Source organism: Dermacentor variabilis, chromosome 3 (assembly GCF_050947875.1).
Source record: "Dermacentor variabilis isolate Ectoservices chromosome 3, ASM5094787v1, whole genome shotgun sequence".
Lineage (NCBI taxonomy): Eukaryota > Metazoa > Arthropoda > Arachnida > Ixodida > Ixodidae > Dermacentor > Dermacentor variabilis.
In genome coordinates this window covers 226,901,821-226,921,387 of record NC_134570.1, presented here as the reverse complement: position 1 = coordinate 226,921,387, position 19,567 = coordinate 226,901,821, and the positions used below count along the sequence as shown (strand labels likewise).

Here is a 19,567-nt window from a genome sequence, read left to right as displayed (position 1 = left end):
TTTTTCGAGTAAGAGCCTAGTGTTACTGTCTGCTATTCCTTCATAGTCGCTGAATACGGTGATCCTTACGGCGACAGCTATGCTGGATCTTGGGGGTATCGTGACGTCGTCGTCTATAATCTGAAGCGCATCGAATTGTTCTTCACACTCGAACGTCACGATGGCGTGCTTCGTTGAGAACGACACACAGGATTCCTGCAAGTTGATAACTGCACCGTTCGCCTGCAAGAAGTCCATTCCAATAATTAAATCCTTTGAGCATTCTGATAGGACAATGAAACTGGCGACGTATGTAAAGGCGCGTATTCCGATTCTAGAAGTGCACCTGCCCACCGGGTTGTAAAGTGTCCACCGGCGGTTCCAATTTGCGGTCCTCTCCAAAGAGTCAGCACTTTTTCAGTCTTCTGGCAAGTACTTTGCTCATGACGAAATGGTCTGCGCTTGTGTCTACTAAAGCACTCATTTCGCAGCCATCTATAAACACACATAAATCGGAAGCTACGTCACTCTTTTCGCAACTGCTCTCGCGTCCGTCGTTATATTTCAGAATCAGCGCTGGAGGCTCCGTTCTTGCGTCGAGAGCGGTGTCACCTCCACAGGTCGCCGGTATTAGTTTTCCCGATGTGGGCTTTGGGGGCGTTGCCTTGGGGAGCTTGAGGATGGACGCGGGCTCGGTGATCGATACCTCAGCGGCACTGTTGACCAAGTTGGCGTTGCTGTGAAGTCTGTGGGCTTTGGCGCGTTGACAAATAGTCCTAGATCTCGAAAGGGTGTTCACCGTTTCTTGGGCAAGGAGCGTTTACGGAAAACCCCCGAAGTCCCGCTCTGTGGTATTCGCACATCCTGTAGAGATGACCAGCTTCGCCGCAGTGGTAGCACAGCGGGATTCTATCAGGAGTGCGCCATATGTCAGCCTTCTGAAATCTCGTCTCCGGCGGAGACGGCAAGAACCGAGGTTCGGGTACATGCGCAGTTGCCACGACGAAAGTACGTCCCGGAGATCCTCTGAGTACCTCGGCGTACAGTACCGTCGGCCGTACCGGTGACGACGCTTGCGGCTGTGTTGGCGGGTGCTGTTCGCGGACTGCTTGACACTTCTTCGCGAACCACTTCTGCTAACGAAGAGACCGGGGCCGTTGTTCAGCTGTTGCCTCTGGAGCTGTTCTCGAACCACTGATCTTATGAGTTATGCGACGCGGTACGCAATCACCAGAGCCCTTCCGACAAGTTGTGCTACTGACGTTGCTGATTTTCTGCACTATGACATCATTTTAGTGCATGGTGCTCCATGCCAATTACTCACTGACCGTGGCCGCAGCTTTCTGTCGGCAGTCGTCGAAAACATCCTCCGCTCCTGCTCGACAAAGGACAAGTTCAGCACGTCCTACCACCCACAGACCAATGGCCTCACGGAGTGCCTCAACCGGACCATCACCGACATGCTTTCAAAGTACGTTGCGACCGACCACCACGACTGGGATCTTCACTTACCATATGTGACATTCGCGTATAATTCATCGCGTCACGACACTGCCAGCTATTCACCATTCTATCTCCTATATGGCCGAGAACCCGCGTTGCCCTTGCACACTTTGTTGCCCTCAGCCACACGTTCAACCACTGAATACGCCCGCAACGCGATCGCACACGCCGACCACGCGCACCAGCTCACCCGCACCTGTCTCGAGGCCTCACAGGAGCATCAGAGACGCCTCTATGATTGTCACCATCGCGACGTGTACTTTACTCCAGGTTCTCTAGTGCTTCTCTGGTCACCCATTTGACGTGCGGGCCTTTCAGAAAAGCTGCTGTCGCGCTACACTGGCCCATACCGCGTGGTGCAACAAGTGACCGTTGTCACGTATGAAGTGATCCCCGCCGACCTGTCAGCATCATCGTCGGCTGCAAGTGACATCGTTCACGTGGCGAGACTAAAGCAATACCAGACACTTTCACCGCGGATGTGTAGATTAAGCACTGGGACGGTGCTTCTACCGCTGTGGGTGATGCTACGGAACAGCCGCCACAGGGAGGCTGCACTGAGGAGGAAGAAGGTGACGTGGGCCCGCTTGATATAGCGTTGCCATTTTGGCCTTCCGTTAGCTTCCCTGTAAATAAATTGTATATAGTATTGGGCTCCAGCTACAAGTAACAATATCAATGATATTGTTCAAAATGTTGATGAAGGTATCAGTGTGAAGTTGTTTGCCGATGACTGCGTTATTTACTCTGTCATTAAGGATTCTTCCTGCCAGCAAGTGCTGACAACTAATTTATGTAAATTCGCGGATGCGTGCAAACAAAGGGCAATGAAAATTAATTTTTAAAGAACTGCATCAATGACAATTACAACTAAAAAACATCCCTTACAATACGTTTACAAAATTGGTGATCAGTGCATAAATCCTGCTACATCCATTGAAATAACTAGGTCTAACAATTACTACCAACCTTAAATGGGATATGCATGTAAACAATATATGCTTGAAAGCATTCAAGAAATTATGCTACCTATGCAGGAAATTAAAAGGGCCTCCGTCAAGCACAAAACTTGAACCATATTGCACTACGGCTCGACCAGTCCTAGAGTACTCGTCGGTGGTGTGGAATCCGTACCATACCAAAAACATCAAACAAGTAGAGCATATCCAACGTCATGCTGCCAGGTTCATCTCATCTGATTATCGAAAACAATCATCTGTCACTGATATGCTAAGGCAACATAAGTTAGAGCCACTCCAGTTATGCAGGCAGATTGCCAGGTTGAAATTCTTGTACTTACTTTATCACAACAAAATGTGACCGCCATGTGAATCATACTTACTTTCTGCACCACAAGAATCATCAAGATTAAACCACACAAAAGTGATAAGGCCATATTATGCCAGAACTAAACAATTCCAAAATTCTTTTTCTTACGCAATCGAACAATGGAACCGCCTGCCTGCTTGTGTTGTTGAATGTACTAATGTTAGTAACTTTGAGCATTCTTTGCAAGCTCAGCTTTTGTAAGCCTCTTCTGCTTGGGCGCACTGCTGCCTGATGTAGTTGTAAATAAATAAATAAAATAAATAAAAGTACAGAAAGGAAATGCAAATCACACAGCTGAAGCAAAGGCATCACTTGAAGATAACGATACATCATGAGACAACCTGTTCCATTCATTGACCGTCTTAGGAAAAAAGGACATCTTAGCAAGCTCTGTTCTACATCTGTACTCCTTACTATTACGTGGTGATAACACCTTGCAGAAGCGTAGCTATCACGATTATGTAGCTATCACGATTGAGGCCAGTTTTAGAACGATATATATTGTGCAAAAATTTAAATCTGAATGTCTTTCTACGATATTGAAGTGTATTCCAGCCTAAGTTTTCCTTTGTTTGAGATGCGCTAGAATACCGAGTCTAATTTTGAACCACGAAACCGGCTGCTAAGCTTTGCACTCTTTTTAGTTTCATTATGTCTGTCACAGTCCAGATGATACAAGCATAATTCAGTATTGGCCTTATGTTAGTCTTGTAAAGTAAGTTGCTTATTTCTAAGGGAAAGCATTTCGCATTTCTATGTAACATACCAAGGACTCTACATGCCTCAGCAATTATATTGTTATCATGACGGTGCCAGCACAGTTGAAGGGTCAAGTACACACCAAGGTATTTATATTCACACACGGATGCAAGAATTGTCCCGTTAATACTATACGCAATTGCTTACGGGGGTATGAGCCATTGATGATTACAGTTTTCGACATGCTGTTCTGTATGTTCTATGTGTGATTAGAAAGAATCTAAGCCCTGTTCGCTCCACTATGCTCAGTGCCTGTAGCCTTTGTCTTAAGGAGCTATGAGGCATTGCATTTTTTGCTTGCTTACGGGAGCATGAATGCTTACGGGGGTATGAGCCATTGACGATGACAGCTTTTGACATGCTGTTCTGTATGTTGTATGCGTGATTAGAAAGAATTTAAGCACTGTTCGCTTCATTTTGCTGAGTGCTTATAGCCTCTGCCTTACGGGGCTACGAGTCATTGCATTTTTTTGCTTGCTTACGGGAGCATGAATGCTTACAGGGGTATGAGCCAATGACGACAACAGTTCTTGTTCACGGAGAACAAAAATGCACGGAACCCTAGTGATATACAGCTTCACTGTAAAAAATGCTACCACTACCAGTCACGGGAAGTGGTATACTATGCAGACTATAGAGAACTAGTGCTGGGGTCGTCTGCTTCCTTTGCTTGTATACCATTTCCGTGTATCAGCGAACATATCCTGCATGTCTGCTAGCCACATAGTTAGTATACTTTGCTAGCTGCTTCGTGCACTGTGCCAACACTGTTGCGTGCCCACAATGTTCTTTTATTGCAAAGTATCCTCTGAGTCCAGCCTCTTTTTCTATCTAGTTGTCGACGTTCAACAGCAGAGCCTCAATGTGTTCTGCCTCCGCTTGAAGAAGAGCGTAGCGGGGTGGGCAAGCTGAAGGAGCAGATATAGCCGGTTTAACGCAGACATGATCCATGTGTGGTGCAGTTATGATACATCGGTAAAAAAACGGACGCTCTACAGTCTAGTATGGCTGGTGCAGGAATAGGACATGTCCTATCAGATGCCGGAGCCGTCGGAACAGGGTGCATCACACGCTAGCTTGGCTGACCAGCAGCATGCTGGCCTATTACACTTCGGGTTCACTGAAGCGAGCGTATTGCATTTGCGCCTTCGACAAACAAAGAAGCACTCGCTTCCTGCACACTTGTGCGCTTGTGCTGTGGCAACAATGGATCGCGACACTGCTGCAGGTCACGTTTAAAGCACAGGTAAAATTTTAGCGATCTTAGTGTCTCTGGCATGACATATCAGACTGCACCGGCCACTGCCTGGCACACTGAAAACACCAGAGTCGTCAACCAATCAGACAGCTATCGCAATCTGTAGTAAATGATTATACGTAACTGAAGCTCGACACAGCCCTGCCAGGGGGGCTCGGTGCTGGGTGCACATAAACTCATGGCCAGAGGCACCAGGCTGTGGCTGTGATAAAGCCTCGCCCATTTCGCCCTGGCGATGTTACATTCCTGCATGGTTTGCCACCACATCTACACCATGGCCGTCACATCGTGTTCTCCCTCATGGAAAATAAATGCAGCATGCAGTTCCGGCACTGTGTCAGAAAGGCTTTCGTCCGTCTACTTCGATGAGTCCAATGTAGATACGCACGAAATCTCTTAAAGATGATGCACTGCCACAAATGATCGCTTGAGAATATCGACACTGAATACAACGTACCTTTGGTTTCATACACTATCGCGGGTTTTAATACTTATAGTCACCCCAAGAAAGCGTTTGCTAAGCAGATCTTGATGGCTAAGTGACTGTGCTGCTGAAATGTAGCTTGTGCAGCTTCGTCAACTGCAGTTTACATGCTTTGTGCACGTTGGCTGGTTCGTGTCACACTTGACTGCTGCGCTAAGGCGCACGCTTGCGCTCGGAAAGCTGGAACAGGAAAGATGTGTTCGGCCTTGCTCTACTCAGCGTTATGTGCTGCATAGCCACTGCTCGTGTTCGAGTATGTATTCAAGCACCCGATGGCAACGCAATGCATCAGCATCCTTGCAACAGTTCAAATCACAAGCGTAACAGGGAGAATGCACGCCAAGAGAGGCGCCTGTCAACTCACAATTGATGAGCAAGCATTTCACCTGACTGCCTATGCACAACTGAGAGGTCAGCAATTGCGTACGGTAAAATCCCTGAAACTTTGTAAAGTAGCGGCACTCACCTCCTCTACCTTCACTCCTCCTCGTTCCTCCTCTCTTTCGCGCTCCCTCCTTGACTGGCGCCACCTACAGTGCTTGAGCATAGCAGACGACCTTTTGCGTTCAACGACCTGGCGTTCGCATTGGCTTTCTAGCTTCGAGTAAATTCGTGCACAGTATAGAATTTCTATATAGAGGGTTACCATATATACTTGTGTATCAGTCGCCCCCGTGTATAGCCCGCACCACCCCACTTTCAGGCGCAAAAATCTGAAAAAAAAAAAGCACGCAAAAATGCGCCTAATCCCACAAAGTGCTACAAAATGGTGCCAGTTATTTTTTTTCACTCACCGCATGCCATTATCATCATTGTTGCGCGTCGACCTAAAGCACGAGACACATGGTGCGATTTTGTATGCGATCCATCGCACGACCATTCACATCACAGACCAAGTGAAGGCTCGGCTGGCCGACTGCCAAACGGACTTGGCTGTGATTCCTGGTGGTTTGACAAGCATGCTGCAATGGCTTGATGTTTGCGTAAACTGGCCATTCAAGACGGAATTTCGGCATTGCTACAAGTTGATGACCACGGGCAACCACAAAACAACTCCGACAGGGCGACTGAAGCCAGTGTCTCATCAGCAAGTGTGTGGTTGGATTTTAGACGCATGGCATTCCATGTCAGTGGACACCATCGCAAAGAGCCTTAGAGTCACGGGGATATCAAATGTGATGGACAGCACAGAGGACGACCAGCTTTGGAAGCGCACCGATGAGGCGAGCTTGTACAACAGTGGTGAGACTGCCGAGGAGCTGAGCTCGTCCGAGAGTGATTAGCTCAAAAGCGGTGATAAACAGTGAAACAAAATGTTTATATCTGTCACCACTTTTTTTTAGTTATCTGACACAGTAGTCGCAGTGGCACTACAGTGAGTTAATGTGTAGCTATAGGACTTATTCGTGTATAATCCGTGCCTAAGAAAATTTGGTGAAAGAAGTGCAGCTTATACACAAGTATATACAGTATACAAATTCAGTGACAGCAGCTTCTTTTTTTCCTGTTTTGATAACTACAGTGGACTCTCACTTGAGTGAATTTCAAGGGACCGAAGGAAATAGTTCACTTAACTGAAAGTTCACTAAACTGAATATTCACTAGACCAACATAAGACATGGCATACAGAGTCAAAAGTTTGAAGTGCAATTCATGGAGCAAAAGACATGGCATCCGTAGTGTTAGAAATGTGCGAAATGGAATTTGTACATATCAACAAGTACAAGGCTATAATGCTGCCTTTCTCACTTAGAAAAAAAAATATGTAATCTTCTTCTGCACTTGTACATTTAAAGCGCAGGAAGTAACAAAACGGTCCAAAGAGTCAATGTTTTTGTCCACTTCTTCTGGGACTGCTTGCTGTTGAAACACAGTCTCTCAACTTTCCAATGTACCCTACAACCTCAGCTAGAGTTATAGGGCTTGAAACCGGCTCGGCAGTTGCCTCTTCGTCTCTTTTTCGTCTTCTTCCCTTCTTCGAAAGAAAGAGACGACGACCATGCCACCGACTAGACGCTCGGAAAAAAACCGACCACGTGGTTTGGAGTGCGACAGATCGCCGCTTTGCTCTGGCTGCGTTGTAAGCGCCAGCGATGTTACTTTGTTCATGGCCTTGGAGATTACATGCTTGCTCGTTTTGTGCAGGCGATCTCAGAGGCCATGCCTCGTTGCCGTTCTTCTTCTGCGCCGCTGCTTTGCCCCAGGGGGGCTGTAGCGCCAGCGACGTTACATTGCCGCTGGAGCGGCGGTTTGATGAGGGTGGGCATCGGTTTTGATCATAAAAATAAGCCTTGGTCCTCTGAGCGAGTTCGTTAAACTGAAATATTGACTGCTCCAAAACTCTTTAAGTGAAACATTTTTGCATAGAATTTATAAGAAAACTGCCGGGGATATTTAAAAAGTTCGTTATTCTGAAATATTCGATAAAAACCGACGTTTGTACAACTGAGAGTTTACTGTATATTTAAAAAGGTATCTAAACAAACACTAACATCCTACCATGACAACCCCGAATGCCTCACGTGCACTACGATTAGTTATGCAACTTTTGTCAAGTTCGTGTTGTAAGATTTTGTTGCTAATGGTTGTAAATAACATGTTTACGATCGAATGCCAACATTCTGGCTTCAAGCAAGCCCTCAGTAACTTGAATATACCTCGCCGTCTTTACCATGTGAATAAACGGTGCTATCAGCTATGATGCACAAAGGTTCTGAAGATATGATAGAGTATTACAAGCTACACTGCTGCCAACATGCGTGCTTGCCAATCTTCTAAGCATGCACAAAGGCTGAGCGGTGGGCACAGGTGCTATTATGTTTCTCGTGCCTCAAAGTATACAGAAATATCTACAGCTGATCATTGAGTTGGGACTCTGCATACATAGAAACTGAAATCAGTGTTTCAGTATTCATTCACGAAGATAGAACATGCTAACAGCACTTCCTTCAGGCTCAAACAAGAGCATAGTGAGCTTACATTGAATAAATTATTTTTTCAGGTTAGTGACTCATCACAAATAACATTTCATCGTTCGTTATCTCATCTGTTCCCGAAGTGATTGTCGTGAACCAAGTTGCACTAAGGTGCATGCATTCAGGACCGTTGCACTTGCTCTGCAATAACATTTGCAAGATATGAGTGAAGTAATGACCGCGCAAAGAAATGCCACGCTATGATGCAGCCAAAATTGCAGTAAGTGAAATGATGCAGTCGTTAATATTTAGGCACTATTTGTTGTCTCATTACATAATTAAACGAACCAGCCTAAGTGCCTTACAGCAAGTGCATTTCAGAGACATAGCGGCCGTACGAACTGATAGTTGAATGAATGAGCAGGCGAATGACTAAATGAACAAGGAAACGACTACACTAAAATGCAAGCGATGACTACACCAGCTGCTGAACAAGTGGGCAACCACACAGTTCCTTTGCGAGTGCTCCACCACCGCATCTTAACCTTCATACTTTAAAGCTGACGCCAATTAGCAGGTACGTCTCAAAGACCTATGATGATGTCGTTCAGCCAGGAACGTGCCCCGTAACTCGGTTTCGGGAGAGCACGCATGCTTTTCCTTCGTATCGCAAATCCACTGAGAGACTGCCAATGAAGAACATGAACAAAAAAGACAAACAAAGCTATTCGCTCTAAAGATGGCTAGCAAAATAACCACAAAAGGCAAAGAGTTGCTCTCCTAAGACGAGTTTGCATGCACGAGCCTTAAGTTTTATAAAAAGAACTGTCTTAATTCTTAAAAATTTTGTAATCACGTTTTCGCAAGCAGCCTAGCATGCCCACGAATTCAAGCCTGTTCGCGTACAAAACGATTTAGTGCACCAAATACGACCACATACTATTTATATAAACAAAGTAATGTTGCGTAGGTATCGTGTTAAAGCGTGCAGACAAACGGCCACATGCTCAGTGAACTGTGCGATAAGTTCTCCCTCCCACTTCGATGAATCCCTGCCTTTCTTAACCCACTGTGCTTACCGGACGATATCAAGAAGACCTTCTCGCCTTTGCTGAAGCTACTTGGAATACGCAGGTGCGGCAGATCATGGTGATGGAAAACGCTGTGAAGCGACATTGCATTTGCCACAAAACTTAGTTCAAAAAGTTTGCAAACCAAAACACATGGAAGAGCAGCGGTGCAAACAAACGTTCCTCGCCAGTCGGTACACGCTCCTCAAGTGAAAATGGCGGTAGAGTGAGACTAAACAAACAAAGCCGGCACGAGGCCCCATGTGATGCCATTAGGTCAATAGCAAAGCCGCATCGGCCTTGGCCAGGGCGCGCTAGAAGGAGACAGCATTCTTCAAAGTGTGTCACTATTTTACTAAGTTTGAGGAGCTTTAGCGTATGGTTCTTTAATATTCGCTATATCCGCATCACTCGGGGCAATACCTACGCAACTCACTTGGCGCCCCTGCAGCACACACAAAACCAAGCTTTGAGAATAATCAGTTACAGGCATTTTTATCTAGTGCTCTGCCATTACTCCCTACATATAATATTTTATTAGTAGTGGATTTAAATAAATGTTCTCTTAGTGCCCCGACGTCTAAATTTTGTCGAGGAGAATTACCAATTTCATTGATAACAAAAGACCAAACCCCATATTTCACTGGCACTCGATTTTCACACCATAATAACTACCTCATACCGAAACCAAGGACTAACTATGACAAATTTACTGCGAACTTTTCGGCAACATCAATATGGAATTCACTACACCCTCCATTTTCATTAATTTATTTAAGAGGAAACTTCGTCACCACTTGTTGAAAAAATGATTGTGTTGTCTAATTTTTTTTTTACGCTTCTGTATGTGGAATAATACTCCTAGGATCTGCCTTTGTGTTTATACTTTATTGTTATTACTATGACTTTACTTTGTTAATACTTTCTGTTCCATAGGATTGCTACTGCTGATGTTAATTAAGTGTACTTTTTCTATGTATTTATCGTTGGAGGTCCCTCCCCAGTCTTTGATATGGGACCTCCTATAGTTACTTTTTCTGTAAAACATTTCAATCGCCTCAATAAACTGAAAACTGAAACTATTGCTTTGCCACTAGGTGCACGCGTCGTCTGCATAGGCGCTATTTAATAGCTGCTAATAACAAAATTAGGCAATTACCAGCCCTGCGGTTTTGCCATGATTACTTTGAGAGTATACGCTAGGCATTTATAGTAAATTTAGGCAAAGTGAAATTTTGTTGCTGTTGACCCGTTCAGACGGCGTCAAAGTGCACGGCAAGCTGGCACGGGAACTCGAAAGAGGTGCTATTGTAATCGCATATGGTGTTGCACCTGCAGAGCCGTCAACCATGCTACATCAAGAGGCACAGTGCCAGTAATGTGGCTTGGTGAGCCAAGGGTGCTGGCCACTTTCTAAGGAACATATTAACTTCTGGCAATTGGTGAGGAGGGTACCTGAAGTAACATGTTTTGTAAAGTGTGCTTTTTTTTTTTTTGTTCCAACATTCGTCAGCCACTTACTTTGATAGCTGTCATGGCGAAGTTGGAAGGGTTCACTGGTGAAGCCCAAGAGTTAAAGGAATATGTTCAAGACTTGGAACGATACTTCATTACCAATGGCGTTGCTGACGACAAGAAATGAGCAGTATTCCTGACCTCCTAGGAATAGCAGACATAGTAGTTATTGTGAAGACTACTGGCACCAAAGAGATCTAGCGACATCACGCTTCTAAAGGGCCTGCGGTTATGGAAAGCCTGCGAAAAGAGAACATACTTCGCGCAGAAGATTTCAGTAATTGTTCTGCACTACCAGCTCTACTGCCAGATGCAAAGGGAGGGCGAAGCATTGAAGGACTTTGTCACTGAACAGTGGAAACTGGCAGACCCATGTGCATTTGGACAAGAACTGAATAATAACCTGAGAGACTGGCTCGTCCATGGTATTCGAGACAATGCGATGAGCAGGCATCTGCTGGAATAGCAACACTAGAGCGGCCAGTCAAAATCATCACCGGTATGGAGGCTGCTGCCAAGGGCTGACAGCTGCTGACCAGCCATGCATCGGCGGTGGACATGCACAGGCTTTCATGATACGAGGACACTGTTGGCACCTGCCACCACTGCAGTGGCAACCTGGTGAATTATTGTGGAGGTTTCGAAACCTTCATTGTTTTTTGTGAGGGGCATCATGGAGCAAAACAATGCCCGGCTGCGTGGGAAGCAGCAATAAATCCAAATGTTACAGAAAGACAGTACAATGCCAGCAAACAACACGGAGGAGGCGGTGAGTTCTGAAGGCATAAGGCATGCCTGCCTACAGCATGGGCCGGACAGGTGCTGATCAGACACACTGTGTTGGCAGTGGATGAAGCGCCTAATAATGTTGACGGTAACACCGAACCGCTTGACACGAACAGCCTGTCGAACTGGGATGATTGAATGGTGGCGTAAGCGGGGAAAAGACCACACTTTGGAACCACAGGAGCAACCCACGTGCGCATGTCAGTTGGTGCAGGGATAGCCAGTGTGCATGGAAGTCGACACTGAAGCCATGTACTCGTGATGGACGAAGGAGAATTCTCTAGGCATTTACCTGGGGTGCTGCTCGAAGGTTCTCATGTTCAGCTGGCGGGATACTTCAGCCACCAGTCAGTCGTCATTGTTACAGTAACCGTACTCGCCAAGTTAAGAGAAAGACAGGCCGTGATGTCGTTGTCAAAAAGGATCCTCACGCCCTCCTTGGAATACACAGGGCAAGAGCTTTTAGTACGCTGCTATATAGTCTCTTTAATGTGCACTGCATCAACGAAGCTACAGACTGGGCAAGCAAGTTTCCTGAATTGTTTTGGATGGACTGGGTGTACTGCACCGTCATGTCAAGGCCAAGGCAAGACTGCGCGAGGATGCACAGCTGTGATTTTCTTCAGCTTAAGGCAGTACCGTTCGCCCTTCAGGACCTTGAGCACCAGGAAATTCAGACTTCATCATGAAGGCATCTCGAATCCTGTACGGACATTGAAATGGGCAGCACCACAGGTGCCAGTGATGAATAAGGATGGAAAGCTCCGACTCTGTGGAGGCTTCGAGCTAACCATAAACAGGGTGGCAGACGTCAAGATATAGCGTGTATGGATGAAATTTGGGCAAAATTGGCTGGCAGTGTTCTGTTCTTGAAGCTAGACCTCCAAGATGTTTACCAGCAAGTAGAACTGGGTGATACATCACAACAGTATGGGATGATCAACACTTGCTGAGGGCTTTTCCAGTACAGTCGTCTGATAACAGTCGTCTGCTAAGAGTTGCTGACATCTGCAGACATCCTTGTCTGGTATGACCATGCTTTATCACTATTGCTCTGCTGTGATGCGTCTCCTTATGGCATGGTGGAGCAGTTCTAGCACACCTGTAGGAATCGGGAAGTGGAAAAGCCCATGGCGTCTGCATTGAGGCACTTAACAGCAGCAGGGAAAAACTACAGTCAGTTAGACAAAGAAACTTTGGCTGTGGTAGTTGGCAGAATGAAGTTTCACCAGTTTGTCTGGGCAAGGCAGTTTGAAATATTCAGACCACAAACTGCTCTTGGGCCTGTTTAGACATGAGCGTCGAATTACCTCTCGAAGTTCGCCACGTGTGCTGCATTGAGCGCTGACCTTAAGTGGGTACAACTACACATTGACCTACAGGCCAAGAACCAGTTTGAGCAATGCAGATGCTCTGAGTGGTTAACGTAGCAGATCCCTTCCCCTGATGAACCAAGAATACAGGAAGTTTTCATGCTTGAGAATGCCTACCCTAGTGTGTTGTCAGCTGGGGTGCTTGAGGCTGCATTATTGGCACCATTGCATGGTGCACTGTGGTCGGGTAGTCATCCTTTGCCTGGAGCTGAGTGGTGGCCTTTTGCAAACTGGCTGGACGTGTTTACAGTGACTCAGCATGTGCTGGTGGGCGAGTTGGTTATACATCTTTACAACGAAAGCGCCAAATAAAACGACGGACGAAAGAAGATGACACAGGACAACCACGTAGGCACTACGTAATTGTCCTATGTGGTTGTCCTGTGTCGTCTTCCTTCGTCCATCATTTTATTTAGCGCCTTTGTCGTACACAAAAGTTTACAGTGATGGAGGGCTGTGTGCTACATAGATACCATGTGGTCGTGCCCACATCCATGAGCATGGCAGTGTTGGATCTGCTACACGAAAATCACCCATGGGTCGACAAAATGAAGCTTGTGGCCCGAAGACATGCGTTGTGGCCAGGTATCGACGAGAACGTCGCAGACCAGGTGGGCAGACATGCTGTCTGCCAGGTGCACAGCAGTGCTGCACATCCCATGGCCGTTCCTCAAGAAAGGTCTGCTCTTGGCTCGGTGCAGAAATTGGTGGACTGCTCCAGGGTGTGCACTTCCTGGTACCTGTGGGTGCACGCTCAAGTGCATGCTCGCAGTCCGCCTCTTTCATGGTGTGATGGCGCATGCGCCCAGCCCTAGCGGATTAGTCGCAAAACGTTTTGGAAAGGTCGCGCGCATGGCCGTGCACTGGAAAGTCCTCCGAAAAAAAAATTTCAAAAAGAAACCGCTCGGACGGGCACTGCTGCAAACACTCGTGCCATGTATCGCATTGAAACTCTACTGGTAGCTCCACATCGGTGTGGTGCCGAAAACGTGTGTAGCGTAAGACTGCAACTCCACTTTAAAAGAGAAAGTGGCCAGGGCATCGTCCGAGTTGTCCGGAGTGCACCGTGAGCCAGGTAGTTGCCGCCTTTCATTGATAGCTAGCAAATTTAATGAAAAACTCGTTCGTTACACTTGGGCGACACTTAAGTACCTCACGTTGCTGACGAAGTCTTCTTGCAGCTTCGGTCCTTACTTGCTGGTGGTGGCAGCGCGTGCTTGACTGCACGTACTTGTAATGTGCGGCAACACTGGGTCGATATGAGACTGACAAGACGCTCACTCCAGTGATTGACTGACTATTGTGCATCACTGAAACCTTTTTATCATACCAGGTCTACAATGACACAACCGACGAGCGCGAGTTGTACCGCGACGGGCTTTCTTGTCGATGGCACCGGCAAAATCAGCATGCCGACCATCGTTCGACCGAACCCCACACGATCGGCCGTCAAATTGACAACACAATAGCGATACCATCTTCACTTGTATATATAATTGATCGTGCTCAAAATGAGTCAAACAAGCCTACCAAGTTGAACCGCACAAGTTTTAACCCTTTCAAGCCATGCCCACAAAGCTTGAGCCAATGTTGATCCTGTTCAGCGAAGATTAACCTGACGCCGTCGAGTTCGTGGACTCGCTACCAGCGAACTTGAAGTGAAATGTGAGCAGTTAGGTCGAACGAAACTGCTTTTATAGTTCAGTCCTGGCCTTAGCAATTTGAAATCAACTACACTTCACTTCGCACAGCGCGTACACAATAAGTGGTAAGCGGCGACACAGCGCTGTGCCAACATCTGTACGTCCCCGTATACCTGTAGGCTGTCGGTTGCATTCACTGCGTATATGGGTCAGCTTGTACATGTTGCTTTGCCGACACCTTTCTCACCTTCAGAGATGCACTGTTTAGCTCTGCATCAAGCAGCAAGCAAGAGACGGTGTATTCGGTATACAGCAGCATAAACCACCGCCTCGCTCAGTTGTACCAACGACGTATGAGCGATGACATTCGAGCGTTTTCGTGTGAGAACAACACGGCCTACAAATGAGCACTTATGCGAGCAGTTTTCTCTAATTATGCTCTATGGCACGCTAAAACTGTAAGTATGATGGAGTTAAAGAAAAGTGAGAATGAGTTAATTAATAGCCCGTAATATATGTATCTGGATCACAGTTGCCGTGGTTTAAGTGGTTCGGCCGCTCATATTGACTCGTCTCAGGGTGTAACATGGCACATATGCGCAGATATGCATGTTTTGCTTCGTTTTGACAATATTTCATATCAGTGATGCACCTTCTTCACGATATTTGATGATAACAACGATCTGTGGCTGTAGATGTCAGTGCAATCAAATGCACACTTCGAAGACTTCTTGAATACGTGAACTGTGTAAATAGCGCATAAAAAGAATACAAAAAGCAAACTCCAAGCGCATAAATCAGTGACAAATTCCAAGGCAGCTATGTCGCCTAACAGAACTCAGCATTCCTTTATCAGCCGCACTGCTTGCAGAACAGCGCACTCAGGCCTGCTCACCCAGCAGTCAGTAAGTGCTACGTCGCTTCCAAAAATGACATGCTGTCCTGAAGAAGCCATTAATAATGATTCATGATCCACGAAATGCACAACCAACGTGCACTAAACGTGGGTGCAGGTACACAAATCAACTGGCGAAAGCCCCGGGACCCTTCTAAAATGTTTTCAGTGGCGTGCGGCAGAGGGCAGTACAGGAAAATGAAAAAGGCTGATTAGTAGAGGCCACCAGAAATGCGTATAAGGGGGGACACTAAAGGCAAACATTAAGCTAATGCAGACTGTTAAATTACCATTGCAGAAACCACAAAGCACTTGTTCCGTGCTAAGAAAAGACTTAGTTAAAAAGAAAATCGCATCTGAAGGGTCCACATAGTGTAACGTAGGGTGTCAGGAATGATGCTGGCTGAGGGGGAGGCCTATGGATACTGCAGAAAGAACAAAGAATTCCTTGTCCAGGGACCAGGCAACAATTGACTGCTTTATTAAATCAGCAGACAGTATGGGGAGCATGGCACGGTACACTGTGCTAACAGACTTGACTGAAATGTCATACAACATTGAGTGCGGGGTGGCACTAGTGATCAGACACTTTGAAAACGCAACTGAGAACTCAACACATACCTTTAGACCAACTCAAATTGCTGGCCCCTGAGTGGGGAGCAGTGACTTTGCTAATGCCATCACTGTCGTTTACTGCCATCAGTGAGTAAAACCTTGTCTAGTATGGTAGCGTCTGACAGACAGCACTATGGTTTTTGTAAAAAATGCAAATGCACGGCCATGGAGAAACTGAGGCAAGACAGAGCATTGGAGTCACTGCTGCAGCTGCTCTTGGTGAAGTGGCGCGGATTCTTCGAGGATCCCGTGATATCACAGGGATGCAACATTCTCTGCTACTTGCAGTTTAATAAAGGGTTTAATTCGTCCCAGACCAGGACGAATTTTTCTTCAACTATGAGGCTTTTCTTTCAAGGAACCCGTATGGGTTTCCTTTGTAGCAATTTCTACAAACGGGTGGATGTCTGCTTTTCCCTTTATTTATTACTTCTTTCCACCTTGCGGGTTTCCGCAGAACTACTACGTCAAACTACTTGCAGTTTGTTGTGCGAGTTTCGCAAGCCAGCAAAACCAGTGCAGCACTACTAAATAACAAAACTACTGAAACACGAAAGCGTAGGTGGTGCAGAGTCGAGCAAAAACGAAACCTTTTGACCGCCCGTGCCATTGTCAAAGGTATTGTAAATGAGTTATTTTTTCTAAAAATAGAAAATAGAAAAATAGTAGTATTTTCTTCAATCTTATAATGCAATGACCTTTTTATTACAAATGGTTGAGTACTAGTGACACTATTATAACAAGAAATGCCTATGTAATTGGGCTAGTGCTTGAATGTCCCGGGGGAGTCTCAAATTGTGTCCTGCATTTACCTCAATCTGTCGATTACTAAAGCTCAGTTCGCGATAACACTGCTGCCTTAGGCATTCTCAAGCAATAACCTACCACTAAACATTTGCCTTTGGTGTCCCCTTAAGGAGCATTTATTGCTTGCCATTGATGCGGTTGTGGGTGACAATGGCTCCCCTTTTGCTAGTGCACACTACAAGGAGTTCTTGGCTTGCACTGTGGGTGCGTCTCATACTGGTCACGCCATCTGGCATCGAATGGAGCACCCGAAACAGCAGTCCAGGCAATCAAGGACAAGCTCAAGAAATCACAGCCTGGGGTCTTTAAGTGTAGGATTGCCAGGATGTTGTTATCCCACCGAACACCTCCACACAGCCACACAAGAACTTCTCTGGCATAACTGCTTATGGAAAGGTAGCTAATCTTCATAATCACCAAGCAGAGGCAATTAGTTTTCGCGTCTCAAAAAAATAAATAAAAGGAAACGCATGCACGGCGGCACCCTTCCTATGCGCACCCCTGTACGCATAGGAATCTGGATGAGCGAGAACCAGGCAGTCGCCCTTTGAGCGATTAGTAACGAGATAGCCATCAGTTTTGCGAACGCAAAAAGTCAAAACTGGCCGCGGAACAAAACCGAAACCGCCGCCCGCCCATGCGTGCGTCAATGCGCGAGCGGTAGTATATAGACATGCCGGAGCAAACTAGCTCTAAAACAAACCATGCAACGAAAACCAAGTGAGGGAAGCGCGAGAAAAAAATTCCCTGTATTCCCACATAGTGGCAGCACATGCCAGGAAAGAAAAAAATTTTGAAATTGGCACGTTTTTTAAACATACAGACGGCGCCATAAATATACGGCATCGACCATTTTGGATTTGTTCGCGACACTGTACATTTTCATAATTGACCCTGAAAGGATTAATCAATTAGTGAACTTGTGCTTAAAACTGATCTGAATTGTCCCTGATACTTGTACAGTAGACTCTCTTTAAACAGAACCTCGAGGGAGCAGGGAACCTGGTTCAATTTAACAGAAGTTTCATTTACTGAGAGGCATTGCAGAGAGCATTGCATGAATATAAAACTAACCAAACATGCGGATGGTGTTCCGTTTGTGTGGCAGTTTCGTTTAAGCGGTTTCAGTTTATCGACCTTGCACTGTATATTTCTTTTTGTACTAGTCAGTACAGGCATGGTACACAACAATACCGAAATTAATGTTGCTGCTGTAAATATATGCGTCTGCATTTAATTATTCAATATTCCATTTGATATTCATCACTTACTATTCATATTTGATTCATATTCGAAAAAGTTGATATCTACTCACTTCCACAACTTTCTTTTTTCTCTTCTTTTTTTTCCTTATTTGATGCAGAGGTGATTGTAGCTAACATACTCCCTTTTACTTTCTTGAGAGGGCTGTTTGCATGTACAATTTACTTTCACTTGGCGGTTTCATTGGGCAGATTTTATTTTACTTACTTGTACTTCATTCCTATTCCTCTTTCATTAATAACTTTCTTTTTCCAGCCCTGAATGTGGGTTCTTACTTTCCATGTTAAGTAGTTGCCTCAATCTTGATATTACTATTAGGTGTCAATTATCATTGATTTGTTCTTTGTGTTCACTATAGTTCATCCTCAGGCTTCCTTCCTGGGCAGAATATGCGACCAAGGCTTTTCGGTATGTTATATCGATATATGCACCCAAGAAATATGCTCGACTTGGCTTTCTTCAATTCAGTTGCCAGTCTGTGCTAGTCGTTGCCATTTGTGTTCTTTTTATTTTTGCTCACTTTACACGGTTTCACTTCCTAGTAGCAATCAGCCCAATACAAAGTCTTACTGTTGAATATGAAGCCTGGCACAAGACCGAATCCCTGACTAATATTTTTGTTTGATAATTTTTAAACTGCAGCACAAAACACAGTCGTCAACAAGATCTGAAACAAAAGTATCATGTGAACACGTCATCACTTCAAAAGCCGCTGACTAGCTGTGAATGCAGTTGGCATACCTGAATGTGATTGCACCATCGTCTGCATGAAAGCCATTGGTATGAGACACAGCGGGGCTCCTTGCAGACTGATGACTTGCCACGTCCACCGTGGAGCTTGCAGTCGGCAAGCCTTCGAGAAGTCCACCCTCCCCACTCACCCCCAACACCAGGGTGCGCTCCACGACACACGAGTTCCTTCGCTCGGCCAATTTGTCGTGCATTTGGTCCTCGCCATTCACGGCCCGTGTGGCCCCTTCGGCGGAGCCGTTGCCCCGTCCCAACAATTGGGAGCCTGCGGCCGCCTGCAAGATGGCGTGTACGAGAGAGCTGTGCTCGGCCGAGGCGCTCGTCAATGGAAGCTCATCGGCGGGCGTGCCGTAACTCGAGCCTGGTTCGGAGTCTCCATTGACAAAGGAGGCATCCAGTGGCAGCAGTGGCGCGAGTCTGGTGCGGTCCTTCTGTGGTGGCACGGGTGGCGCAGGGGCAGGCAAGTGCTCGTCACCAGAACCTTCCAGGTCATCCATGATTTCATCCAAGACCTGCATCGGTGAAGAGCCCACCTTCTTCCAAATTGTGTGGAACAAGAAGTAGACTTCGTGCGAGTACAAATACTTCAGTCTGAAGCAAAGTCCAAGTTATAATCCCATGAG

The 19,567-nt window shown here is 46.1% G+C and overlaps 1 protein-coding gene across 4 annotated transcripts in view; it reads right to left on the bottom strand.

Annotated features, from left to right (window-relative positions):
- LOC142576673 (uncharacterized) overlaps positions 1-19,567 on the bottom strand; it is a 334,510-nt gene that overhangs the window by 83,360 nt on the left and 231,583 nt on the right. For all 4 annotated transcript variants that reach the window (XM_075686902.1, XM_075686904.1, XM_075686905.1 and 1 more), the window contains exon 10: positions 18,936-19,456. In XM_075686902.1, coding sequence (XP_075543017.1) covers positions 18,936-19,456 — 521 coding nt within the window. The remainder of the gene's footprint in view (positions 1-18,935; positions 19,457-19,567) is intronic.